The 27,618-nt window shown below is 52.0% G+C and overlaps 1 protein-coding gene across 5 annotated transcripts in view; it reads right to left on the reverse strand.

The window, feature by feature from the left end:
• Positions 1–27,618, reverse strand: part of PLA2G6 (phospholipase A2 group VI) — a 58,481-nt gene that overhangs the window by 12,347 nt on the left and 18,516 nt on the right. For 4 of the 5 annotated variants that reach the window (XM_078076618.1, XM_078076617.1, XM_036102221.2 and 1 more), the window contains 10 exons: positions 20,057–20,272; positions 19,096–19,279; positions 16,881–17,068; positions 14,306–14,402; positions 13,023–13,205; positions 9,075–9,183; positions 7,196–7,357; positions 5,265–5,343; positions 2,704–2,867; positions 859–1,009 (listed from right to left, as the gene is read on the reverse strand). In XM_078076618.1, the coding sequence (XP_077932744.1) occupies positions 859–1,009; positions 2,704–2,867; positions 5,265–5,343; positions 7,196–7,357; positions 9,075–9,183; positions 13,023–13,205; positions 14,306–14,402; positions 16,881–17,068; positions 19,096–19,279; positions 20,057–20,272 (1,533 nt within the window). The remainder of the gene's footprint in view (positions 1–858; positions 1,010–2,703; positions 2,868–5,264; positions 5,344–7,195; positions 7,358–9,074; positions 9,184–13,022; positions 13,206–14,305; positions 14,403–16,880; positions 17,069–19,095; positions 19,280–20,056; positions 20,273–27,618) is intronic. The other variant, XM_036102222.2, reaches the window with a different exon arrangement.

Genomic DNA, 27,618 nt, shown 5'->3' on the forward strand with positions numbered 1-27,618 from the left:
TTTTTACATGAATGGATATTTCCTCCTTTTTACTTTTTTTTTTCCAATTTTTCTTAAAAGACTATGCATTATTCTTAAATTAAAAAAAAAAAAAAGAAGAAGAAAGAAAGCTTTATTATGAAAAGAAATCCTCCCTAACCCACTAGGCCTTGCTCACACATCACAACCTCCAGGAAGCTCCCCCTGACCACCTCGCCCTCAGTCCTCCTCTGTCAGCTCATGAACACTTCTCAGTGCCCTGCTCTGGGGCAGATGCTGGGGCTGCAGAGAAAACAAGGCAGCCATATTCCTGCCTCAGGGAGGTCAAGTCTGGCAGGTGACAGACACAGGCATGAAACGGACAATAAAGTAATTCCGGGCTGGGCAGTCCTACAAAAAAGTAGCTGTGCTGTAGGCTCTTCTGGAACTTCTCAAACACCTGCAGCCTTGCACGGCTGTCATTTTTCAGGCCACTTATCTCCCAACCAGACTGCAAATGGCCCACTGGCCTTTCCACCTGGTGGTGGCCCCCTTCAAACCCCCCCCCAACACACACACACATGCACACACACACATACACACACACACACACAATGCCTGGGGCACAGCCCCACTCAGCAAAAAGTCTCCAGTGTGTGGCGGCCGAGAAGTGACCCCTTCTGACCCAGGGATGTGCTGTCTGGGTGGGAAAACAGCAGTCCTGGCTGGGGGGTGTCCCGCAACAGCGTTCTCCAGAAGTCCCTGGCCCACTTGGGAAGGAGCTGCTGAATGCCCCCCCCTTTCACCAGACCGGGGCAGGGAGCCCTCTGCGCCCCCAGAACAGTGGGAGGGCTGCCCAGCTGGGGCCACAGCCACAGTGCTCCTGCTGAGGAGGCTTACTTGGGTTTCTTGACGTCGGTCATCTTGGTGTGCTCCCCAAACTCGCGCTTCAGGAACTCCTCCAGGGGCCCCGACTCATAGGGCCGCGAGCCCCGGAACACCTCATCCTTCATGCGAAAGTACACACCCCTCATGTAGGCCATGGACTTGCCTAGGAACAAGGTGGGGGAGACACGAGGGCCACGCCCTGCCAGCTGCAGGGGCAGGGGGTGGCAGCCGGGGACCGGCTTGTCTCAGGCACTTAACCCAGCCGGGGCTCCTGGGCCTCTCCTCGGCAACTTCCCACAGAGGCAGACTCCCCTTCAGCAGCCCCGAGGCTCTGCATGTCATTCTGTATTCACAATTTTGTATTCTCCTTAGAGAAGGGCCCTGAAAGTGTAAGAGCTTCTAAATCTAATCTAGACCTACCCCATTTGGCTCAGAATAGAAGGACCAGCCCTGTCCTGTAGGCCTCTGAGGACAGGCAGGGTCAAAGGGGCAGGCTGCACCTCACTCGGGCTAGGGCTGTGCGAGCAGGGTGCAGGGGGGCTGTGGAGTAGAGGGGTCTGCTATTACCAGAGGCTGAACTAGGTGACTTCTCAAATCCCTCCCATAGCCCCCGGGAGTCTGAAGAAGGAAGTGACCCTTTCTGGAGGAGGCTAGGACCTCCGCACCCCAGACCTCATGCCCCACTGGGCAGACACAGATCCAAGATAGCTTTTGTCTCATGGAAGGCAGGAACTGGAGACCAGAGAGGGGATGTGGGGCCCCTGAGGCCAGGGGAGGGAAGTCCCAGAAGACTGCTGACTAATAATCCTCTTCCGAGAGCCCCATGGGACGCTGCTCTCAGCCGCTTCCTGGCCTGGCTGCCTCATGTCCCTGACACCCTGAACTGCTGGGCCATGGCCTCCTCACACGGTCAATACCCAGATGCTTGCAGCTCCCCCATGGGACTGGGGCTCCCTGAGCGGGGGCATGCACCTGCCTCAGCCCCACCACCCCATTGCCCAGTACAGGCCTGGCCTGGGGGCCGGAGGGTCCTCTCCCCATGCCTTCAGACTTGGGGGGTGCACTGGAGAACCTGGAATTGCCAGGCACTGGGGCAGGGATGAAAGGTCAGGGAAGCCGAGGCAGGACCGTTCTTGCCTGGGTGGTAGCTAGCTCTGGGAGGGCCCCCTGCAGGCAGCATCACGCAGCCCAGACAGCTCCACAAAGGGGACACTGCTTGAGTGGAGACAAGAACCACCTAGAAGCCTGCCTGGTAAACGAGGCACCTCTGTCACCTCTGCGACGCTGTGATGCGTGGGTGCCCTGTGGCCTTGGGACGTGCTGGTCTGGCTGTCTAAGGAACTGTCCTAGCCCCAGCAACCCCATGGCTGGGCTCTGTGACTTTGGGGCACTCCTCTTCCCCCGCCACGGCCTTAATTTCCCTGTGGGTAAACAGCGCATGCTGACTGGGGCTCTGGCTTTCTGTGACTCCGTGGCTCCTCCTTCCTGAGCCCACCCACTGCATCCACCCTCAGAATGGCTTTCCTTATTTCCAGCCCTTCTGAGGCCCGGCGGGGCCTGCCTCACAAGGCTGTGGGGGAGAGTGGTAGAGGCGACTGATGTAAAAATGCTTCATACACGGAAAGGCTCGTTCTGTCCCCCATGGAGGGCAGGGCACCCAGCCCCAGCCCACCCCCCCAGCCCTTCTCTTTCCAGCCTCGCACCCCAATGCCCTTAGCCGCCCCCACAAAGGGCTTCCAGGCCCTCCCCTCCCCAACGACCCTCTTTGCAAAGCTCTGAAAAGAAACTGAGTGCAATTGGAGGGCAGATCCCAACCCCACCGTGCCCTGCCCACACCACCCAGGGACCTGCCCTCACTGTGCAGAATGGCCAGGGCCAGGATGCCCCCCGTGCTCGTCCCCGCCACCCAGTCAAAGAGATCCTTGGTGGTGACGCCTGAGGCCTTCTCGATGGCGATGAGGAGCTGGATGATGACGAGGCCCTTCACGCCCCCTCCGTCCAGGCAGAGCAGGTGGTCGTGGCTGTGGTGGGGACAGCAGTGGGAGAGAAGAGGATCCCGTTACAGCCCAGCACTTTACGTGGGCCTGTGGCCCTGAACACCTGTGAGCGCGTAAAGATAAGGCCCTGCGGAGCTTGCGTGCTACTGGGGCTTCTTTTTTGGGGGGTGGGCAGGAGCACAGTCAGTAAAGGAATAAACATAGAGTATTTCAGGAGGGGAAAAGTGCAATTAGCAATAAGGGAAGGGGCCAGGTGCCACCTCAGCGGACAGCTGGGTCTGCCTCTCCCACTTGGTTTTGGGTGGGTGTGGATTCCCAGGCCCAGGCCTGCCCCGAAGCAGGTGCCTAAGAAAAGTCTCTTTGAATTAGACAAGGCTGGGGGGGGAGGGCTGGTACCCTGCAGCTGGCCAGGAACGGTGGCTGGTGGAGAGGGTGAGGACCCTCTTCCCAGGTGGGAGCAGCAGGGGAGGAGGGGGGCAGGGAGGAAGGATCGTCTGTGCGCCAGGAGCTGTGAGGTGCTTCTCCCAGCGTGAATTCGCATAAACATCCCAAACCCCTTCGAGGCCGACACTCCCAGCTAGGAATGAAGCTCGGAGGTTAGATGACCACCGAGTCACAAGATTGGGAATTGATGCGGCTGGATGGACAGGGGCCTGCTGACTCCTGAGTCACCTGCTCTGCCACACACCCTGACACGTCTCCACGGCCCAGCCATGCCAGGCTCCCTGCCCTGGGGAAGGGTTTCAGTCTGTGCTCAGACCCAGAAGCTTCCTTCTGGTCTCCTCATCCTTCCATCTCAGCTTAAATGTCACTGCTGAGAGAAGCCTGCTCTGGTGCCATCAGCCCCCTCCAGCTCAGCCTGTTCCTCCTCCACCCACTTCCTTGGCGTAGAGCACTTCTAGCTCCCATAAGCAAGCGTCTTGGTTCCCTCGGTCACTGTCTTTCTCCCGCACAGGATGGGATGGAAGCTCCCTGAAGGCAGAGACCAGCTCTGCCCTGTGCAGAGCCGTGTATCCAGTGCACTCAGGAGGCGTCGGCAGACAGCTGGTAAATGGAGGCCTGGGCGGCCCACCTCTCGGGTCCCCTGTCTTCCTGGACAAGCTGCCCAGCCCTGCAGCAAGCCCAGAGGGTGGCAGGGGAGGCTGGGCTGTCACCGGAGGCCCACAGGGCCCCTGACCAGGGAGGCCAGAGCAGACATGCGAGGGACCCTTCTAAGGATGCGGGGCTTACAACGGAGACATCAACCCAGACGGAGCAAGGCGGAGCGATGTGGCTCACAGCCCGTGTGGGGAGGTCCCCACAGGGGTGTCCTGATTCTCGCCTCAGTCCTGCTTGCAGGGAGGGTACTCCGGCTGGGGCGAATTACCCTGATTCTGCTGGAGAATCTGCCTCCTCTCCTCTTACTGGCCGGGACAAGTCGGTCCTCCCTCTGGTACCTTCCTCGGCCCCTGCGCAGGTGTGTGCGTGTGCGTGCATGGGAACCACCAGTATGCGGACGGGGCTGAGGTACCTCCAGGGTGCACATCACAGGGCGGCCTTGGAAACGAGTGGGACCTACTAAATGGGAGCCAACCCTTCAGGCAAGGAGAGGCAGAGCCACCTGTTGCTACCATGTGGCCCTAGGAGCGGGGGCTGTGTCTGCTGACTCAACGGCATTCTGTGCGCCCAGAGAGCCTGCAGCAGCAGGAAGGGCGTGAGCTCCGAAGACCCAGGCTCGAGTCTCTGCTCTGATGCTCACTGTGTGACCTTGAGCAGGTCACTTCACTTCTCAGGGACTCAGGTCCCGCACGTGCAGAACAAGGGTCTTAATCCCTCCCCAGGCAGTTAGGAGCATGGGACAGTAAGAGCCAGAGAACAAGAAAGCAGCTCTATTATGGAAGGGAGAAAAGAGAGAGAAAGCACAGTCGATTCCCAGCACATTCGCGCTGGGAACTTGCCTTGCTTGGCAGACATTCTTTCTGGGCCCCAGGGATTGTCCTCAAGGACCAAGGCTTCTGCTCCTTGCGCCCATCACCCAGGCCTGCCTCCGAGGATGGGCCTGGCTGTACAGCACGAGCTTGGGAAGCCGGCCCACCCACTAGCTCTGTGGGGGAAGCAGGCCAAGGGGTAGGGTAGAGCCAGGGGAAGCAGGCTCAGCATCACAGAGGGGCTCTGGGTGATCTTCCCCAAGAAACCGGGACAAGGTCAGGAGGGAAGGGACAGGACTGCAGCCCCCTCCATCGTGTGACCCCTGAGCCCACATGGTCACTGATGAAAGAGCAGACCCAGGCTCTCTGAAGAGCCAGTCCCTTCTCTGTGAACTACAGAGGACACAAACTACCTCCCAGGGCCCTGGCGTGGACTAGCTGAAAGCCCCGAGCCTGCTGGAGGGCACCAAGCAGAGCCTCGTACGTGCGCAGTCTCCCTCCCGCCTCCACTTACGTTCGCTTCTCGTCCCTCATGGAGCTCAGGATGAAGGCCGGCTTCCGGGAGCGGGGGATGTGCACGATGTCCTGCAGTTCTGCGAGGCACAGGGTCCGGTGGGCCGGGGCCACGCGGGTGCCGGGTTCCCACCAGCCCTCGGGCCCTGAGAACAGCTGTGGGGCTGTGCCCTCCCCCGACCGCCCCTGGCAGGAGCACCTGCCTCCGGCCGCCAGCAAGGGCTCTGCGTCCCAGGACACAGCTGAGCAAGAGGCCACCGGGCTAGAATTCAGAGGGGAGCCCACCTCTCTGGGAAGTGCCCCCATCCCGCCCGGAGAGCTCCCAGACTCTCCTCGACGCCTTCCTCCCAAAGCCCCGAAGCCCAAGCACCCCGGCCATGCCCTGTGCTTTTCAGTTCCCACAGCGTTTTCTCATGCATCAGGCAAGCGGAGCTGCTGACATCCATCATCACCAGAATCCTTATTCCCAATTGCCAGATGAAGCTCAGAGAGTGTCAGGGACTGACTCGTCCAAGGTCATTTAGCCAAAAGGGCTGAGTCTGGACATTCCTTGAGGTTTAAGTCCATGAGTGAAGGGAGATAACCAACCACTCTCCAGATGCTGCTCATCCTGATCCCAGGTCTGGAAACTTCCTCAGCGGCCTCTCAGATCAGCCACACCCACCACTCCCTCCGTGTTCTGCTCTGCGCCCCAAACCCCCACCCCCGCCGCCACCCGATGGACTGGCTGCCCTCCCGCTGGCCCGGCACTGCCATGTCATCCAGCTTCCGACGGGCCCTCCCCACCACTGTGCAGAGTCTAGAAGGAGCAAAGCAGGAACGCAGGCTGCAAGGCAGAGCGCCTCCCCGTCACCAGGGCGTGTGGCCAGAGGGTGGGCGAGATAAGCGGGAGACTGACCAGGAGAGGCAGTGGACAGAGTGCCAGGGAGAGAGCAGTAAGGCCGGGTGCATGTGTCTGGCCTGCAGCTGGGAAAAAGAGGGCACTAGGGCTACAGCGTGGGGCTCAGCAGGCTCTACGGCCCCTCGAGGCCCAGGGCATTACCCATCTGACGCTGCGCCCCAGGCCCACCATCCAGCCTGGCTTGGGTGACGGCCTGCCTGTAAAATTGAGAGATAAAGATGGGGTGGGGGGGCAGGGCCTGGGTGGGGATGGGCAGGGGAGGAGAGGGGCAGAGCCAGAGGACTAAGTGGCTGCGGGCTCCGCCTTCCCTGACTGCAGGCTAGGCTGGGATAGCCTGGGCTAGCCTGGCTAGGTGCTGGTGTCGGCTTCCACGGCAAGAGAGTAAAAAAAAAAAAAAAGCTGGTTTGCCAAGGATTGGTTTCTGACTGCCCTGTTCGGGGGACCCTACTCTCAAACAATCTCGGGCCCACAGAAAGCCCAGAGAACGGACACCATCTCCTTGGGGGCCATCTCCACGGGCACCAAGGACACACAGGGGCAGAGGCAGGTTGCCTGGCCATGTTCAAAGGCCTGTAGGTCACCAAAGGGGCCAGCAGGGGACATAGAGGCCCCAGGCCTGGCAGATTCCGCAGCGTGGCAGAAACACTCCTCATTGGAGCCAGAGGGCCAGGGGCTCTGGACCCCAAGAGCACTCATCACTGCCCACCCTGAGCTCCCAGAGCACAAGAGGAGGCCATGAAAGCACCCCCCTAATGGGTGCCCTGGGGATGCCCAGACCTGAGACCGTGTCCAGGGCATTCTCTCAGGAGACATGGACTGTGGGCCATTAGCCAGGGACCCCTGCACCCCCAGGCCTCTGGGCTCTATGGGTCACTGGCTGCCTCCAGAGGCTGACAAATCCTGCCCCATCCTTCCTTGTTCCCTTCAACAGCTTCTACCCTGGATCCCGTTTCCTTCGGATAAGGACTGCTCTGATCCCAGCACCTGGGGACCAGCTGGAGAGGAGGGAGCGTGGCAGGGGGGAGGCCTACCTAGGTTGTTTAAGCTGATCGGTGGGGGCTGAGATCTTTCCAGGGAGAAGGAGTGATGTGTCGTAGTGGAGCACTGCTCCGAAGGGGCCCCTTGGGTGAGTGGGAGGCGGTAGTCGGCCCCTACGGTTCTCAGCAGAGTTAAGAGCGTCTTCCTGGTGACAACTAGTCATGGTTTGGGGAGGGGGAGATCGTACAGGATCACAAGTGATGTCAACATGCAAGTGAGAGGCCCCTCCTTTCCACACACGGCCCCTGCTCTCATCTATCAGGTGGCCTGGGTATGTGGGGGAACCGGACCCCCCCGGAGGCCCAACCCTACCCTGACAGGGCGTGCTGACTCCAGTCTGTTACAGACAAATAGCTTCCTGGGGCCTGGCAAGGCACGGAGGTCGACCACAGAATATGGAAGAAGGTTGAGGTTGCCCAGTCCGAGTATTTGGGGACCCCTCTTTCCCTTCACTTCCAGTCAAGAAAACAGGACTTCTTGGGGCACCTGGGTGGCTCCGTGGGTGAAGCATCTTCCTTCGGCTCAGGTCATGATCCCAGGGTCCTGGGATGGAGCCCCGTGCTGGGCTCCCTGCTCAGCGGGGAGTCTGCTTCTCCCTCTCCCTCTGCCCCTCCCCCTGGCTCCTACTCACTCTCTCTCTCAAATAAATAAAATCTTAAAAAAAAAAAAAAAAAACAGGGGCACCTGGGTGGCTCAGTCGTTAAGCATCTGCCTTCAGCTCGGGTCATGATCCCAGGGTCCTGGGATCGAGCCCCACATTGGGCTCCCTGCTCTGCGGGAAGCCTGCTTCTCCCTCTCCCACTCCCCCTGCTTGTGTTCCCTCTCTCGCTGTGTCTCTCTCTGTCAAATAAATAAAATCTTTAAAACAAACAAACAAACAAACCCCAAAATTGGGCTTAATTGTATCTACTATAAATTATTTTAAAAATCTAATTTAAGGGATGCCTGGGTGGCTCAGTTGGTTAAGCATCTGCCTCCGGCTCAGGTCATGATCCCAGGCTCCTGGGACGGAGCCCCGCATCAGGCTCCCTGCTCGGCGGGGAGCCTGCTTCTCCCTCTGCCTGCCACTCCCCCTGCTTGTGCTCTCTCTCTCCTTCTCTGACAAATAAATAAATAAATCTTAAAAAAAATAAAAATCTAACTTAAAAAGAAAGAAAACAGGACTCGCTTCCACATTCAGCAATTCTCAAAAGCGCTGAATGGAGGGTCCCTTCCAGAGCTCAAAAGGGACCAAGCAGCCTGGGGGCATTTCCCCTCCTCTAGGAGAGATGCCGCAAGAAGTAGCGCATGCGTGCGCACTTGCACACTAATAGCTACACACCCACAGCAACCTCCCCAGCTCCCCAAAACCCCCTGAAGGGGACCCAGGCTTCTGCTGAGGATGATCTGCTTTTTCCAGCCCTGATGCCCAGGCTCCCCAAGTGAACGTGCGGCGCATGCTGCAAGCCTGTGTGCGCAGGGCACGCACATGTACTTGTGGGGGGGGGTGCATGCATCAGCCCACGGTTGTTCCTGCAAGTGGTCCCATCGGTGAACTCCTCAGGAATGAGCAACTGGCTAACGCTACTGCATATCCTACCCACCTCCCCAGGAGTCCAGGCACCCTGAAGAACGATGGGGGCCGCACAGAAGAGGACACTGGTTTGGCAAGCCCCTTGGTGGGTTCGAACCATCTACCGGTGATGGCCCTTGTTCTTAGGCACAGAAAGCTTCCCCTCTCAGGCTCCCAGGTGCTCCTGGAAACCCCATGCAGGGAGCACGGGGGTGGGTATGGACAGGATGCTGGTGCCTGATGGCTGGGACCACCCTCCTCCCCAGTGCATGCACCCACCCACCCCTGCCCAACTCTGGTCCAGAGTGCAGGGCACTTACGTTTGCTGATCTTGGAAGCTATGAACGCAGGAGTCTCCCCAAAGTCATTTGGGGTGTCCACCTCTGCCCCAAACACAATGAGGGCCTTGATCATCTCCACATTGTCTTTCTGTTGGGGGTGGATTAAGGGGAAAATGCAACAGCTCAGGGAAAGGAAGAGAAAAGGGACGCCAGCCTCGTTCACTTTGCCCATCAACTTGGTGGGCCTCTCATGGGCATGGGAGAAGATGCTGGAACCCTTCAGAACCCCCACCCACCTAATAAGCCAGGCAGAAGCTGGAAGTGACTCACCCCAGACCCCAGCCCCACCAGCAACTTCTCGAAGGAAGCAATGCATCTATGACCGCTGCCCCAGGAGCCACGGGGACACTGAGGCGTCAGCTGCTGATCACTTTCAGGAACAGCAGCAAGGGTGAGCAGGGAAAGGGAAGGCTGTCCTGCCCATCATGTCTAGGGTGTCTTTCGTGAGGGGTAACTGAGCGCACATCCTCCCTGATGGCAGCCTGCAAGTGCAGCTTCTCTCCACGGAGCACTGTGCATTTAACATTTGGAGGCTGGGCAGGTGGACGGGGGACATGGTTTCCCAGAACAAACCAATAAACTGGCTGCCAGGAGACCAGAGCTCTGGTCTTATCACCCCCCTCTTCCTGGGGCCTAATTTCCTTGCCCGGAGAATGAAGAGATGCATCTAGAATGCAGTTTTCCAAATGGTGGTTCATGTACATCAGGATTTATATGGACATAGCTAAGTATGCAAGCTTGAATCATTAGCTACGCATTTCTGCTTTGGTTACCTTTCTTTTGCGTCACTGGTTTACCGCTTTCGGTAGTGATCGAACACTTCCTTCGAAATAAATTTAAGTAAGTTTAAAAGCAAACCAGCTTCAAGAAATGATTAAGTTCGTAATTGTAAACGCGGTTCATGAATGTGCCAAAAACCGTGAGGCTGGTCTGCAAGTACCTGCGGTATAGAAAACAAGGGACATCGGCAGTTCTCAAAGTACGATCTGCGGCTCCCCGTGAACGTGTGATACCCTCTAGACGGTTCATGAGGGTCACACCATTTTCATAGGGGCGCCTGGCTGGCTCAGCTGGAAGAGCGTGCAGCTCTTGATCTCAGAGTCTTGAGTTCGAGCCCCATGTTGGGCAGTAGAGATTACTAAAAAAGGTAAGTACACTTAAAAAAAAACAAACAAACTCTGCTCTCATAAAAAAATCAAGATGTTTGCTTTTTGTGTTGTACTGACTTTTGCACCAGTCGTGTAAAAACAGTGATGGATAAAGCTGCCTGGGCCTCAGCACGACAGTCGCATCAAACTAATACTCGCTGTGGTTTTCCTCTCTGCTGCTCGTTCACAGTAAGTAATCAACCAATTAATTAAAAAGCCAGTTTCCCTCAGGAATGTCCTTCATGAATCAGTACGAATTAATTTTATTAAATTTTGACACTGTTTACTCCATGTCATAAGATGGAGAGAAGCTGGGATGCCTGGGTGGCTCAGTTGGTTAAGCGGCTGCCTTCAGCTCAGGTCATGATCCCAGGGTCCTGGCATCGAGTCCCGCATTGGGCTCCCTGCTCAGCAGGAAGCCTGCTTCTCCCTCTGCCTGCCGCTCCCCCCTGCTTGTGCATGCTCTGTCTCTCTTTCTGACAAACAAAATCTTAAAAAAAAAAAAAAAAATAGAGAAGAAAGCATAGGCATTTCTGTGGCATGCTAAAGCACAACGGTTATCTTGAGGAAAAGCATGGATGCAGTTGTTTGAGTTGTGAGCAGAACCATGCTTTTTTTCTTGGAACGCCATTTTTACTTGAGATCATGACTGATGAACTACGATGGGTCAACCTTGGGTATTCAGAAGACGTTCTCAAAAACGAATGCAGTGAGCGTGGCACTTCAAGAAAAACACCTGACAATATTTTGTGCCAATGATAAGATTCAAGCTTGCAAACAAAAATGGGAATTCCAGAACACTTTTATATGCCTTGGGCAGCTGACAGCTTCCCCAAACTGAAAGACTCTTCTGATGAGATCGGTGGGGATATTTACAAATGTGGGGTTTTGATACCATACAACGAATTGATTCAACATTTCTATGCATGCACAGTGAAACAATATTTTCCAAGGATGACCTGAAATCATGCATGGGTAAAAGATCCATGTGGAGTACAAGAGATATCAATGGAATAAAGTGTTTAATGGAACAAAGTGTGAAAAGTTCATGGAGATGGTTGTGGGGCCCGCTAGGAATTGACTTGTCAGAAACTACCCCTTGTCCAGTTTAGGTGCAACATTGAAGAATATTCATGATTCTCTGAAAAGGCGCAACTGTGTATCTTTTCCAACTACGTATCTATGTGACGCCAGATTTTCTTCAAGCCCTCCAACATATATTCAACAACATATTGCAACAGAATAAATGTAGCGGAAGACAGGAGAATCAATGTGTCCTCCCTGAGGCCAGGCATTAAAAAGATACGCAAAAATGTAAAATGATGCCAATTCTTATTGACTATTTTTTGTTTTGGAAAATAAAGTTGTTTTTCATAAACATGTTACTTATTGGGGCACCTGGGTGTCTCAATCGGTTAAGCATCTGCCTTCAGCTCAGGTAATGATCCCACCAGGGTCCTGGGATTGAGCCCTGCATTGGGCTCCCTGATTGGTGGGCAGTCTGCTTCTCCCTCTCCCTCTGACCCTCGTCCCTGCTCGTTCTCTCTCTCTCTCTGTCTCAAATAAATAAATAAAAAATAATCTTAAAAAAAAAACAGAACTCATTCTCTAAAAAAAAATGTTACTTATTGAGGTTAGACTGTGGTTGGTGAATTGTTATTTTTAAATGAATATTTTGAAAATTTCTTATTTTTAATTTCCAATCTAGTAAATATAGATAAAATCCAAATAAATGAAAAGTCTTTGGGATCTTCAATAATTATTTCTTAAAGAGTATTAAGGGACCACATAGACCCAAACTTCTGAGAACAGATGAACTAGATAATTCTAAGAGCTCCTTCGGTGCTGAAAATGGCCATGATTTTATTTACAGTTTCCACCTCCCAGGCAACAGTGTCTCCACCACGGTTATGGCCTTTGGTATAAAACAGGATGTCTTTGAGTGTGTCCTCAACCTACATCTTTTAGAGTCCCAGATGCCTCTGCAATTCCATCCCTTGGAGATCTGTTGAACATACTTATGTATACGGGCTATTGCTACGGAATACGGAACACACACACACACGTCAGTGATGAATAACATCCCCTCCCCTGCATTTAATATGTTCATACTCTAGTTGTCTATCCACACTGGAGGGGCTTTAAGGGCAGGAACTATGCTCTAAAATAAACCCAAAACCATGGCCAACACCTACCGTGAGCCACCAAGATGTATAAGCAGACCCTGCCTTCCGGGAGTTTAGAGTCCCACCCAGGAGAAAGGAACAATATGCAGATGAGTATTTCCCCGAATAATGTGGGGCGGGGGGGGGGGGGGGCAGAGAACTGACATCTCAGGGACATTTCAGGGATGCTCCAGGGGTTACCAAGGGTCCGTCACTCACTCCTCTCAACAGCTCTGCCTGGTGGGTGCCGACACCCCCGGTTTCCAGATAAGGAAATCGGCTTCCAGATAAGGAAATCAAGGCTGACAGAGGTGACTTGCCCAAGGCCAAAGCGGTGTCGGGGCTGTACCGCTCCTCTCACCCCATGCCCTTGTCAAATGGGGAGCACAGGAGGGAGAGGGACTGCAGCGCAGAGGAAGGAGGTGGTATTTTGGGCTGAGAGGGCGACAGGGAAGGCTCCTGAGGGTGAAGGCAGGGTCTAAGCTGAGGGAAGATTCCCAGCAGCGGGGAAAGGAAGAGGGCACTGCGTGAGGGGAGTGAGGGGAGTGAGGGGAGTGAGGGGCAGGCGCCCCCTCCCCCGCACAGGCGCTGCTGGGTGCGGACGGTGGGCTCACCGACATGGCCAGGTGCAGCGGGGTGTTGCCGTGCTCCCCGCGGGCGTCGGCGTTGGCCCCGTAGGTCAGCAACACCATGACACAGTCGAAGCGGTTGCGCATCACGGCCACGTGCAGGGCCGTGTTCCCCGCGCAGCTGGTGCTGTTCACGTCGCAGCCCCGTTTCAGCAGCATGCGGGCCATCTGCGGGAGACAGGGTCCTCGCCGGAGTGGGTAGGTGGGGACACCCGGGTGCCGTCACCTCCTCCCTGAGAGTCCCTCAGGAATTGAGCTTCTGGAAAGCTCCAGCCACAAGAAGAACTCAGGTGGCAGGCCCCAGTTCTGGGGGTGGCCCTAGACCCTGGCCCAGGCTATCAGCACCCCAGAAGTAGAGGACAAAAGGCTGAAGATATACTGACTGATTTAAGGGGCTTCTGCGTTCTCCCCTGGAGTTAACAGGACCCCATGCATCTCTGCAAACTCCCAGAACTGCCCCACTCCCTGCGACCTTCCCTGGGATCCTGCAAAGGTCTGACCCCTCCCTGAGCCTGGGCAACACACACCCCTATACCCGGCAGACCCGGGGAGCCTGGCCTTTGGAGCTCGCCAGCCCTGCGCCCAAAGCTCAACCCCACTTCATCCCAGTCCTCTGAGCTTGGGTGGGTCACCGCACCCCCTGCACCCAGTTTTCTCTTCTGTGAGAGAAGGGCCTTCTTCACAGGGTGGTGACAACAAGCGACAAAACATACACGAAAGGGCCTGACTTGGTGTCTAGCCACTGGCAGGGAGAAGGTGCCCTGCAGAGGTTGGCAATCTCCTCCCTCCTGGCCCATCACGTTTAAGAACAGGCCCCAGTCTCTGGGGCACCCAGGGCACTGCTGAGCTCTGCTTCCGGGCAGTGAGACACCAGAGGCCTCCATCCTCCCCGGGGGGTGGACTTGGCTTAGGGAAGGCCTCCGGGAAAGCCACCCAGCCTGAGCATCACACCACCTCCCGCTTGACCAGTTACAAAGACTTTTCTCACACATTGCCTCGCCGACCTCACACCTCCGAAGGCAGCCTGTAGGACGCCCCATTCATACACAAAGAAACCACGGAGGGGACCTTGTCACCGTGCCAGTGAGCAGCAGAACAACACCGGGAGGTCATCTATGTCTCCCCCTGCAGGACCACTAAGAGATCAACCCCCACAGCGCCATCCCCGGAGTCATCTTAGGAACCGCCTTCCTGCAGGCAGCTGAGGAACAGGGGGGCTCTGGGACTCTGCCCCCTGCCCACCCACCACTCACCCTCAGGCTGCCTACCTCAGCGGTCTTGGCCCAGTGGAGGGGGCTGGCTCCGTAGCGAGGGTCTTTGCTGTGGATCTGGTTGCTGTCCATGCTGATGATCATCTCAGCACACCTAGGGAGAAAGGAGCCATCGGGCAGTACAGAAGGTCGTGGGGGTGGAGGGAGGTGGTCTGGGGCTGGAAAAGGCCATGACTTGGGGCTTCATCTCCTGGTGAAGAAGAGTTTCTGCAAAATTTCTGTTGGTTTTGCAACAGAACCAACCAGCATGTATGCTATGGTATGTCAAGGGTATCCTGGGCCCCCACAGGCCTAGCTCAAGCCCCCACCTCCAGGAAGTCTTCCCTGATAACTCCAATCAGCAATGATCACTCTCACTGGTGCTGGCCTTAAAGTCAGGCAGGCCTGGGTAACCCCAGCTTCCTCACTGGTGCTCTCTGGCGAGTGGCCGAGCCCATCTGCAACATGGGCATGGTCCTCACTGGACTGGTGGGGATTAAAGGAGAGAAGGGATCGAGCCCCGCATGGGGCTCCCTGCTCAGCGGGAAGTCTGCTTCTCCCTCTTCCTCTGCTGCTCCCCTTGCTTCTGTGTGCACCCTCCCTCTCTGTCAAATAAATAAATGAAATCTTAAAAAAAAAAGTGGGGGGGGGGCGGTAGGGAATTCTGATATATGCTACAACACTAATGAACCTTGAAGACATTTTGCAAAGTGAAAGTCAAGTCCCAGGCCCAAACCGGCCTCTATAAAGGTCAGCTGAGTTGACATAAATAGCAGAGGGGCTCCCAAATTGGAGCCGGGACGGGACCTCTCTGTAACCCTAACGCTTGAGATTTTCTAGAGTACAGCTGTGCTGGCTACCGCATGGTGGCAGAGGGATGTCCCCGCTGGGGCCCTGGGAGGACGCGGCCATGTGGGGCTGTGTAGGGCATGCCCACAGTGTGAGGCCACTCGCATCGTCTTCTGTGCATGATCCCTTGTGATGTGTACCAGCCCCATGGGGGGAGGCCTGGCAGGGGCAGAGAGGAATGTGGCTAGAGGTGTCTAAGGAGTGAGCGAGCCAGGCAATACCAGGCCCCTGGACAGGAAAGCTTGGGGTGGCCGGAGCTGAGCCAGAACAGGGCTGCCATGCCACCTCTCGGGGATAAAAAAGCATCAGCCATCACTTGTGCCCATTTGGGTTGCAACCTGCAATCAGGGAACATGACTACCGGGGATGAGGGTTTTGGTACTGTCTCCAACCATTTGGTCAAGTCTTCCTGAACATTCTAGTCCTTCTTGGCTGTGCTGCGGAGGATCACAGAAAGGTAGGCTGGCCCAAGCTTGGACTAGACCTTTGAGGGGATAGCCATGGCAACGGGGCCGGCAAGGTGGGTGCAGACTCCAGGACTCCAGAAAAAGGGGAAACCTGCGGGAGGGCAAGGTTTGCCCCCCACGCATGTGCCGCCCTCTGTGCTCTTCCCCTGCCTGTCCAGCACACAGCCTAGAAGGACCCAGTGACTTCTGTGTCTCCTGTTCGGGTCCGTCTCTTTAAGGCCAGTGCTTAGCACAGCGCCCAGAGAGAGGGACCGACTGACCCCTTCATTCCGTCAATCATTCTAGATACTGTTCCCACTGGGCATGTTTTGAGATATTCATCTCTCTCTCTCTCTTTTTTTTCTTAAGATTTATTTATTTTAGCGAGAGAGAGCGCACACAAGCAGGAGGGGCAGGGAGAAGGAGAGAGAGACAGAATCTCAAGCAGACTCCACGCTGCACACAGAGCCCGACACAGGGCTCGATCTCATTACCCTGAGATCATGACCCAAGCTGAAACCAAGAGTCGGACGCCCAACCGACTGCACCACCCAGGCACCCCTTCATCTCTTTAATCACACACCCCCCACCCTATACACACACACACAACACACACACACGCACGCACATATACGCACACACGTCACATGGAGAATTTTCCTGAGACCAGGGTTTCCCAGGTCTGGGGAGAAGGGAAGAAATGCGAGAGTGGTCCAGAGCTCCCCAAGGCATGGGCCTGGTACCTGCATCCCAGCAGCACCACCAGCCTGGAAGGATGGACACATCTAGGCAGAAGGGGCTCTGGGCCACCTCGCCAAGCATTCCTGGGCTTCGAGCCAGGAATCTGCAAAGCCACAGAGCAGCGCTGTAGCCACGAAGGGGTTCAGATCGGGCTGGTGGGCCTAGACAGAAGAGGACCCATCCTCTAGGACCCAGCCCTCCTTGGGGGCTGCATGTGACTCTGGCACAGGAGGACCACCTGGGGGAGGTGGAAAGGGGGGACCCCGGGGAAGACTTGGATTGTTCTTCTCTAGTCTGGTAGAGGGAGGATCCTGGCCAGAAATTAAGGTGCATTACAGAAAATATTTTAAAATTCTACTCTTTGCCCAGCTAACTTTCTGGACTGAGATTCACATCCACTACACGTTCACCAAGTACCTTGTTCGGGCCAGGCTGGTCCTTGGCACAAGTATCGGAAACACATCTAATGAGCCTGCGGAGGCCAGTGCTCACCTGGGCGTGAGAAGAGCTGCGGGAGCCAGAGGCCCAGCCAGCCGGGCGGGGAAGTGAGGTCTTACCCCTTATGGGAGAACTTCATGGCCGTGTGGATGGGGTAGCCAGCGGACCCCATGATGTTGCACCGAGCATTGCAAAGGAGCAGCACGCGGACCATCTCCTGCTTCCCCATCTGGCAGGCCAGGTGCAGCGGAGTCTGTCCCTGGTTGTTCACCTGGTTCAGGCCAGCTGATGCGTTCTTCCCTAGGAGCTGACAGCGGGACACCGGGGTGGGTTGGGGCCCGACAAACACAAGCCCCCGCATGACCCTCCCTGACACCCTCCGTGCCAGTCTCCTGCGCCCACTTGAAGGGAAGGGAAGTCTGACTCTGTGAGAACACAGTAGGGACATTAAGGGGAGCCACGGAGAAAGGAGGTTTGCCGGAAAACAGGACGCCGGCTGTACAAGGATTGGCTGGGGGCTGGTCTGGCACAGCTCGGCTCATAGGAAAAACTTCCCAACCAAGAAACCTGTTGTTCGTTCGGATGGGCACTGGGGGTCTGGGTGGGAGTGACTCCTGCTTTTCATTGTGTACTTTCGTCGTATTTTCGTCTCTCCTGCTTGAATTTCTTTCTTTTTCTTTTTTTTAAGATTCTATTTATTTATTTGACAGAGAGAGACACAGTGAGAGAGGGAACACAAGCAGGGGGAGTGGGAGAGGGAGAAGCAGGCTCCCCGCAGAGCAGGGAGCCCGATGTGGGGCTCGATCCCAGGACCCTGGGACCATGACCTGAGCCCAAGGCAGATGCTTAATGACTGAGCCACCCAGGCTCCCCTCCTGCTTGAATTTCTTTTTGCTAGGTTCACATATTATTTTTTCAATTAAAAAGAAAAACAAACAGGCAGCCCTTTCTGCCCATGGGCCCCGTCCTATGCTTTAATAAAAACACCTTTTTGCACTGAAACAAACAAACAGACAAACAAACAAACCAGTATTACAAAGAAAGCCAGGCGGTTTCATTTCCTCACTTGTGGCCGAGTGCTGTCTCCATAGGTTTAACTACAACTCTTGTGCACCCGGGGGACCTCGCTGGGCCTGGCGACAGGCTGGGGACATGGCAAAGAGGTTCCACTCCAGGGCCACCCCCACTGCTCACAGCTCTGCCCCTCCCTGGGCACGTTTCTTTAACTCATGGAACCTCAGTTTATTTGGCAACGAGAGGAGGATCATGACCCCTCCCCTCCCCAGAGAGGCTATTTTGAGAATTAACTGGAACACACAACACTCAGTACAGGGCCAGACATGAGACCAGCCCACGACAAAGGACAGTTGAGTGTGTGCCTGCCGTCTGCGCAGAGGCAGGTCCTGTGGGGCACAGTGCTGGGCACGGAGCCGGCTCTCAGGAAGGATGGAGTTCACCAGAGCACGTGGAAGTCCCTTCCCTCTGCACCAATCATACGACATGAACGCATATTTTCGGGAACAATGTCGTTCCTTTCTGATGCCAGGGCAGAGAAGGACATAACCTTTAAAAGAATCTTCTAGGGGCGCCTGGGTGGCTCAGTTGGTTAAGTGGCTGCCTTCGGCTCAGGTCATGATCCCAGGGTCCTGGGATCGAGCCCCGCATCGGGCTCCCTGCTCGGCGGGGAGCCCACTTCTCCCTCTCCCTCTGCCTGCCTCTCTGCCTACTTGTTCTCTCTCTCTATCTCTTTGTCAAATAAATAAATAAAATCTTTAAAAAATAAATAAATAAAAATAAATAAAAATAAAAATAAATAAAAGAATCTTCTAACTCTGGGCAATGAAATCCTGTCTGGTATTCTGTCTTTTCCATCCAATACATAAAGTAGCCTTTAATGACATCACTCCATCTACTTGCCTATGATTTTTATTTTCATTTCTCAGCCTGACAATCAAATATTTAACAGGAGGGGTATGTCTGGTGCAAATGTCTAGAGGAGCCGGATGGAGTTTTGAGTTCCTATAAAAAGCTAAGCTCAGGTCCCGCTGAACCGTAAGCCTGTCCGGGCAGGGCGGGAAATGAATTCACCTAGCCCGGGGTCAGGCTCAGTAGGGGCTCGGGACAAGCTGAACCGAACTGCTTGGCTGGACTGGGCCTCCAGTTTAGTTTGCTGGGTTGGGGGACCTCCCTAGGGTTGTCAGATCAGAGCCCAGTAGCCGAGGATGTGTCTCCTTGATAAGCATGAGGAGGGAAGGGGGGGGGACGCCGTCCAGGAAGGAGCTCGGGACAAGTGGGGACAAGCTCCGGTCGTCCCCCCCGCCCCCCGCTGCTCACCTGCAGCACCTGGGCGTTGTCACCCTGGACAGCGTAATGGAAGGCTGTCTCCCCATTGTTGTCCGTGACGTCCATCTGGGCGTGGCAGTACTGCACCAGCTCCACCAGGATCTCCCCGTCACCCTTGCGGCAGGCCAGGTGCAAAGGGGTGCAGCCCTCCTCATTCTCCCTGTTATTGGCGCAGCTGCAGGGGTGGGGGTGGGGTGGGCACAAGGAGGGAAGGCTGCTGAGAAGCTCAGGGGCAGCAGAGGGAAGTGGGCTAGGGGCTCAAGAGCATTCCTGCCATGCTTGGGCTGGCTGGTTCAAACTCAGGGCTGGCTCACAATTTATTTGGGACTGATGTGATTTTAACAGTCATTTACTTGCACGCCCGTACGAGGGATGGGTCCTAGGGCCCCACCAGCCAGAAGTCGGTGGTGGGGTGGCACAGAACGGGTCAGAATGCTGAAATCTCATCAACCTCAGACAGTTCACTTAACCTTTCTGGGCTTCAATATCCTGATCTACAAAAGAATAACAATAATGCCCGCCCTAGGAAAGGGACAGGGCCTCGGGGAGGTTAATCCCCACGATGTCCAAGAACAGGCCTGGAAACTATAAAGGGCAGTGAGGAATTCTGAGCCTGGGGCCTGGGGGCTGAGCCATGCTGTGGCCACCTCAGGGCAAGCGGGTGAGCCAGAATACTTCGGCAGGGCCCACACAGTCCCCTCTCGGGGGCACATCTAGTGACATAAGTATTGGCTGAAGGGCCACATGAGAGAGAGCAGCCAGATCTTTGGAAGAAGACACGAGGACCTGAGGCCTCTTCAGCTCTCTCCAGCAAAGCGACCTAGCACGGATCATATCCAAGGTACTAGGCAACTTTTGGCTTTACAGAGGGAAACTGAGGCAGGACTGAGCAACTGCCCCAGGCCCCGCCCATCCACACACACAGGCACATGCACTGTCCCTCCTGGCCCACCTGATGATGCGGCTGTGGTGGAAACACTCTCGGATCCCCAACTCCACCGCCAAGTGGGCCACCGACCAGCTGGGGTGGTTGCGGATGAGGTCGGTCAACTGCTGCAGGACCTCCACGTGCAGGATGTGGCTGGAGCTCTCGTAGAAGGGCGGCAGCTGTGAAGAATAGTGCTGGAAGTTCACGAGGGCATCCGCCTCCGTCTCCAGCTGGAAGAGTCTGTGGAGCCGGGACACGGGAGGACGACACAGAAATGAGCAGAAGCCTTGGGTCCCACCGTACACAGGTTGCTGCCTGCCTCTGGCCGTGCAGGGACCCACTTCAGCTGGACTCCCCTTCCCACCGCATGCACATGCGTGCCCACGCACGCACTCACACACCCACCTCCAAACGGAGTCAGGATTTTATTTTTATTTAAAAAAATTTTCTTTTCCATTTTTTATATCATCTCATGGTGCTTTTAAATTTTATTTTAACAAAGCCCTGTCATATCCACTTTCTAATTTGATTATGACATCTGAGAGCCCCAGCCTCAAGTCCCCGGCCCTCGCACACCATGGGAAGTAAATAAGCGTATAACTTAAATGTCCAGCAGAATACGATATAAACAGTGGCACAGCTATGTGATGGAATATTATGCAACCATTAAGATGCGATATTAAAAGAACAGTGAAATGTGATTCTGTAATGTTAAGTAAAAAAGCAAGATACAAATTTTATATGATACAATGTGATCTAAATTGTGTTAAAAAATATGTCAAAATGTACATGGTAGTATAGTAATTGAAATGTTCTTTATCCATTTCTGAAGTTTCTAAATTTTCTACAATGAGTTTATATAATTCTTATTTTTTTAAGTAGGCTCCACACCCAGCATGGAGCTCAGTGTGGGGCCTGAACTCACGACCCTGAGATCGAGACCTGAGCTGAGATCAAGAGTTGGACGCTCAACTGACTGAGCCACCCAGGTGCCCCTATAATTTTTTATAATCAGAAAAAAATTTTTGTGTTTTTTTGTTTTTTTGGTTTTTTTGAGAAACCAATCAGATGGTATCCCTTCCCTCTAACTCCCCCAAAGGAGGAGAAGAATGATCATCATAAACCTTGTTCATTTTTAGAGTTGTGTTTAAGTCCAAGGTTTGCTATTAAGCTGCTGTGTGACCTAGGGAAAATTCTTTCCCTCCCTGAGCCCTATTTTAAACATGAGACTAACTGTAACTGTCCCACCTATCTCACAGAGGTACTATGAGAATCAGATGGGATAGCCAAGTAATAGCACTTTAGAAATGGATAATCACAATGACGGTTGACATTGAAGATACTTGAAGTTTTGACCAGGGCTTTCAACATTAAAGACCCATGGTCAGCCAGGGTCTAGCAGAGGTGGTGCCCAAAGAGTGTTGGCTCAACAAGGCTCGCCTGTTCTTTCCAAGAGAGAGTGCAATTGTTTAGCAAATATCTACTGAGTGCATGTTCTGCACCTGCCATTGTTCTAGATGGAAGGGGTAAATTAATGAACAAAACAGATAACATGCCCCACCTTCCCGAAGCCCGTGTTCTTAGAGGAGAGACCAACACAATGCGTAAGCGACAAATCAAAATAAGAAAGTACAATAAACAAATCGCCAGGTAATAAGTGCTAAAGAACAAACAAAGAAAGAAAGGAGGATATGGGGGGAAGTCCCTCCTCATTCTCCTTGGCTGGTTTTGTCCCATCTCGCCCACCTCTGCGCGTCGGAGGGCTCCATGTTAAATGCTGCTATATGTCAGACACGAAGACACTAAATGACACTGACAAGGACACTAAAAACTGATCACCAGATTTAGCATCAATAAAACATTAATGACCTTGACAAAGTACTTTTGGTGCAATGGTGGGAACCGGAGCCTGATGGGAGAGGGCCTGAGAAGGAATGGGATGTAAGAAATTGGAGAAGCAAGGGGCGCCTGGGTGGCTCAGTTGGTTAAGCGACTGCCTTCAGCTCAGGTCATGATCCTGGGGTCCTGGGATCGAGCCCCGCATCGGGCTCCCTGCTCAGCCGGAAGCCTGCTTCTCCCTCTCCCACTCCCCCTACTTGTGTTCCCCCTCACGCTGTCTCTCTGTGTCAATTAAATAAATAAATAAAATCTTTAAAAAAAAAAAAAAAGAAATTGGAGAAGCAAGTATAGACGATATTTGTTAGGGGGTTCGCCGCAGAGGGGAGCAAACTGAGGCAGCTAATGGGGAAAGTGGAATCAGGCATTTGAATGCTGCTGAGACCAACCCAAAAGAAAAGAGGATCTCTCGGAGGACTCCCACTTCCACAATGATGGCCCAGGTAATGTGAACCAGACTGCCCCCTAGGGACAACCAGAAATGCTGGACAAAATGTAAAAGGCATCCGCTTGAGGTGCTGGACAGAGAAGCAGACAGGGATGAAGTGTCAGGTGGGAAGGGGTTATGGAAACCCAGGAAGTGAGCCTGGTGGCCTGCTCAAGAATCAGAGGGGATAGCCTGCTGGCACTTGAGAGGCTGGAGGGATACATCATAGATCATCAGCAACCTCATGGGCTCGGGGGACAGGGACTGGAGGCCAGGGGAGGGCCCTGATGAACCCTCTTACTGTGGGTGGAGGTCCTGAAGGACTAAGGCATAAGATGAGCCACAGTAGACAGACCCTCCCAGAGACTGCAGCTCAGCTCCAAATAATTTCAGTTCCAGAAAATGGATTGAAATTATCCTTACTAATGATAATGTTCCCAGGTACCTGGGAGAAGCAAATATAAAAGAAACATTAAGCCAGGCTTCAAACTGTTTCTACAAGCATCGTTGCAAATCCAAGGGCCAGCACAGAATCAAAACTCACCAAGCACAGGAGATACTACATGATGTGAAAGAAAACCAACAGAAATAATGTATGATGGAAACAGATCTGTAAGTAAGGGGCTGCAAATACCAAAGTCATCTGACACAGACTTTAAAATAACTGCGATAGGGGCACCTGGGTGGCTCAGTCAGTAGAGCATGTGACTCTTGATCTCAGGGTTGTGAGTTCGAGCCCCACGTTGGGCATAGAGCTTACTTAAAAAAATAAAATAAATGTGATAATATTTAAGAGGATGAAAAGGAAGATTTAGAATTGGGGCAAAGAACTTGAATCCATTTTAAAAATGGAAATTACAGCTTAGCTTATTAAAAAATACAACTGCTGAAATGAAGAACCCAGTGACCAGGTATAAAAGCAGACTGGACAATGCTGAAGAGAAAACTAGTGAACGGGAAGATAGGCCAGAAAAGAGGAAACAGAATAGAGCCTGGGGAGCCAAAGGATGGAAAATGCAGGAAAGTAGACAACAGACATAGAATATATAACAAAAAGATCTACCATACATATAAGTGGAGCTACCAAAGCAGGATAGAAAGAGAACCGGAGAGAAGCCATATTTGAAGAGTTAATGTCTGCGAACTTTTCAAAATTGATGAAAAAAAAATGTCATAGTGATTGAAAATATCTATGAGCCTTCCTGGACACACACACACACACACACACACACACACACACACACACACATACACACACACACATAGAAATCCACACTTAGGGACCTTGTGGGTTTTAAAACATGGCCCCCAAATTCTTTGACACTGCTCCCATTGAGACATGATGTCTCTTATCATTATCCCATGATGTCTCTTTACCCTTTCATCTGGCTCTGCAACTGCTTTACCAACAGAATAGGGCAGAGGTGATGCTGCCCTAGTTTCTGGACGAAGGCTTTAAGAGACTGGAAGAGCTTCCACCTCTTTTCTCTTGAGACCTGGCTATCACGCCATGGGGAAACTGACACAACCCACAGGGACGACCCTTGGTCCTGGACCCTTAGCCCTGGACGAACTCGCAGCCAACAGCCTGCAGCAACTTGCCGGTTGTGAGTGAGTCATCTTAGAAGTGGATCCTGCAGTCCAGCCACCCCGGCTCATGCCATGTAGAGCAGAAGAGAGCTTTTCCCACTGAGCTCTGCTCAAATTGCAGATTTGTGGGCCAAGTGATTGATCGTTGTTTTAAGCTGCAGAGTTTTGGGGTAGTTTGTTACGCAGTAACTGAGGATGACACGTATCGGTCAACATACTGAAACACAGCAATAACTGACACATGTACCATATTACAAAGGCTATAAACAAAATGTGAAGAAAAATACTAAAAATAGCATAGGAGAAAGTTATCTTCAAAGACTGACAGCCAGCTACTCAGCAGTGGAAAACAGAGATAACGGAATGACATTCTTAAAGAGCTAAAAGAAAATAAACGCCCATGAGAATTCTGTACCCAGCATGCTTCCCTTTAAGTATGAAGTTGAAAGCAAAACATTTCACTAGTCAGGGGTGCCTGGCTGGCTCAGTCGGTGGTGTGTGCGACTCTTGATCTTGGAGTCATGAATTCGAGCCCCACGCTGGATGTAGAGATTCCTTAAAATAAATAAGTAAAATGTTTTTTAAAAAATTTAACTAGTCACACAAAAAGAAAGAGAGAAAAGGCTTTGTCATTAGTAGACCTACACGATAGCGGATATAAAAGGATTTTCTTTGGGTAGAAGAAACTTGATCCCATATGGATGGTCTGAGACACAGGAAAAAAATAAAATACCATGAAAATGGCAAGTATGTGGGTGAATCTAAATAAGAATTGGTGGCATAATGTCTTGTTGGGTTTAAAATAAAAATAGAATTAAAATATATATATGTACATACATATATAGCATAGAAGCCTGGAAATAAATGGGGTTAAAAAGTTCTAAGACTCATTTACTGTTCTGGAAGACACTAACGTACCAATTATACTTCAGTAAGGCCAAGGATGTGTGTTACAATCTCTTGGGTTCTATCAAGAACTGGGAAGGGTTTCAGTTTTTGCTCTACTTGCAAACTAACAAGTTAGCCTGACACAGTTTCACGGGTGCTGGCAGAAGAAACAAGATTCCTGGATCAAAGACAAAGGACAGTTTATTGCTCACAGCAACAGCAGTGCCCAGCTTGAGCATTTGTGCCACTCCCCTGGGATCCAGTTCCCACAGGGTGACATGAAGAGGGCCAGGTGACACCTGCCCTTGTTGTGCTAGGACAGAGAGAAGCCCGGAGTGTAGGGAACTTGAATCTTCTACCATCGTTAAAAAGCAAATCTGCCGAAGCTTTGCTCTGGAGGATGATATGATTCTTATTACACAACAGAGTAAGCAAACCTCCCCCTCTGCTCTAGGGAAAGACCTGATCTCTATCTTCTAAGGCTGCTGGCTATACAAACATCCTTGTAAAGATAGCCTGGAACAAAGGAAGTCAGTGTCTCTGCTTGCAAGATATACAGACCCACGAGAAACCCGTGGAGAACTGTCCCCCAACAGCTGTCACTAAAAGAGAATAACAGAATGCATAACTTCCAAACTGACAGGGAGGGAACACATGGGATAATAAGAAAACACTTGATCATGAATTGCAAAACCATTACGGTACATGAAAAAAAAAAGTCATACAACTGCATGCTGTATGATTAGCAGGCAAAACCATAGTGATAAAAAGCAGACAGTGTTTGCCAGGGGCTATGGTGGGTGCAGGGGACTTACTGCAAAGGAGCAGGGAAGGAATTTTGGAGACCACAGAACTGTTCTGTATCTTGACTGCGGTGATGGCACGTGGGTGTGTACCTTTACTGAAACTCATCAAATGCTACATGTCAAATTGGTAAATTTCATTTTTTTGTAAGTTGCATCTCAGTAAAGCTACCTAAGACTAAACAAAAATAAGGGTGCCTGGCTGACTCAGTCAGTTAAGTGTCTGCCTTCAGCTCAGGTCATGATCCCAGGGTCCTGGCGTAGAGTCCTGCGTCGGGTTCCTTGCTCAGCAGGGAGTCTGCTTCTCCCTCTATCCCTCCCCCTGCTCATGATCTCTCTCTCTCTCTCTTGGATAAATAAATAAAATCTTTTAAAAACAAAACAAAAATAGGGGCGCCTGGGTGGCTCAGTCGTTAAGCGTCTGCCTTCGGCTCAGGTCATGATCCCAGGGTCCTGGGATCGAGCCCTGCATCGGGCTCCCTGCTCAGCGGGAAGCCTGCTTCTCCCTCTCCCTCTCCCCTGCTTGTGTTCTCTCTCTTGCTGTGTCTCTCTCTGTCAAATAAATAAACAAAATCTTTAAAAAAAAAAAGAAAAGAAAGAAAAGAAAATAGGTGGAACAACAACAAAAAGAAAATAGCAAGATGACAGATTTAGACTCAAATATATCAGCATTATATTAAGTAGAAATAAACTAAATGTTCCAAATAAATATAAGGAATAAGAGACAAAGATAATAGGAGAGAAAGAAAAGACAACTCCATACTCTTAACAAGATTAAAAATATAAGGAAATTATATATAAATATATAATATAGATATTATAGATATATAATACATATTATATTGTATTTATATATATTTACATATAAATATATATACTGTATTTTTATATATAAATATATAAATAAAATATAATACTAACCAAAAAAAAAACTGGCGAAGCTATATGGATATGAGACAAAGTAAGGTTTAAGGTAAAAAGTATTACCAGAAACAAAGAGGGACAATTCATAATGATAACAGTTTCAACCCACTAGGAAAATATGGCAATTATAAATTAATACGCACTTCATAAGAAAGCTCCAAAATATAGTCAAACTTGACAGATTTTTTTAAAACTAGACATTTTTAAGAACAATTAAATCATCCATAATTCCAGCAAAAAAAAAAAAAAAAAAAAACTAAACAAACCCGCCATCACATTGCAATATTTTAACAACTCTTACTACTCATAAACAATGAAACAAACAAACAAAAAAATCCCTGTTGGCTCTAGAATCATTAGTAAACCTGACCTGGCAGACATATATGAAACACTATTCCCACCAGCTACAGAATACACGTTCTTTTCCAGCCACACAAACAAGTTAGAAATACTGGATGTAAGCTAAGCTGGGCCACAAAGTAGATCTGAACAAATTTCAAAGACCTAAAATACTGAGACTATGTTCTCTGACCACGATGAAACTAAGAGATCAATAACAAAAAGAGAATGAAAAGTTTTCCATACGTTTGAAAATTAAGCAAGATACATATAAACTATCAATGGTTCAAGCAAGAAGTCGCAGGGAAATTTGGGAAATGTCTCGACTCAGTGGTAATGTGAATATTCTGTACCAAATTCGCGGAGGAACCTCCACCTCTAGATAGGGCAGAGAAGCTTATATCAAACTAGCCTTCCTGCTGAAAATGAACAGAAAGGCAGGATCAAATGCCGATGAGTACCTGAAGGCGCTGGAGGAAACCTCAGGGAGGCGAAGATACAGGCCAAGACTGTAGAGAAGAGGGAAGCACGCTGAGGTAAGCCCCACATTTTCACTCAGGGCACTCGGGGATCTGTGATGCAGGATATGAAGGACAGAAAGGCTGGGAGGCAGCCAGGTGCTACCGCAACCCCACTAGGCTGGGTAGAGAGAAGCCGGCATCCAGAGTTGCCGAGAAGACCAGAACTTGAAGGAATCACAGGGAAGTAAGCCCAAAGCT

Source organism: Halichoerus grypus, chromosome 6 (genome assembly GCF_964656455.1).
Source record: "Halichoerus grypus chromosome 6, mHalGry1.hap1.1, whole genome shotgun sequence".
Lineage (NCBI taxonomy): Eukaryota > Metazoa > Chordata > Mammalia > Carnivora > Phocidae > Halichoerus > Halichoerus grypus.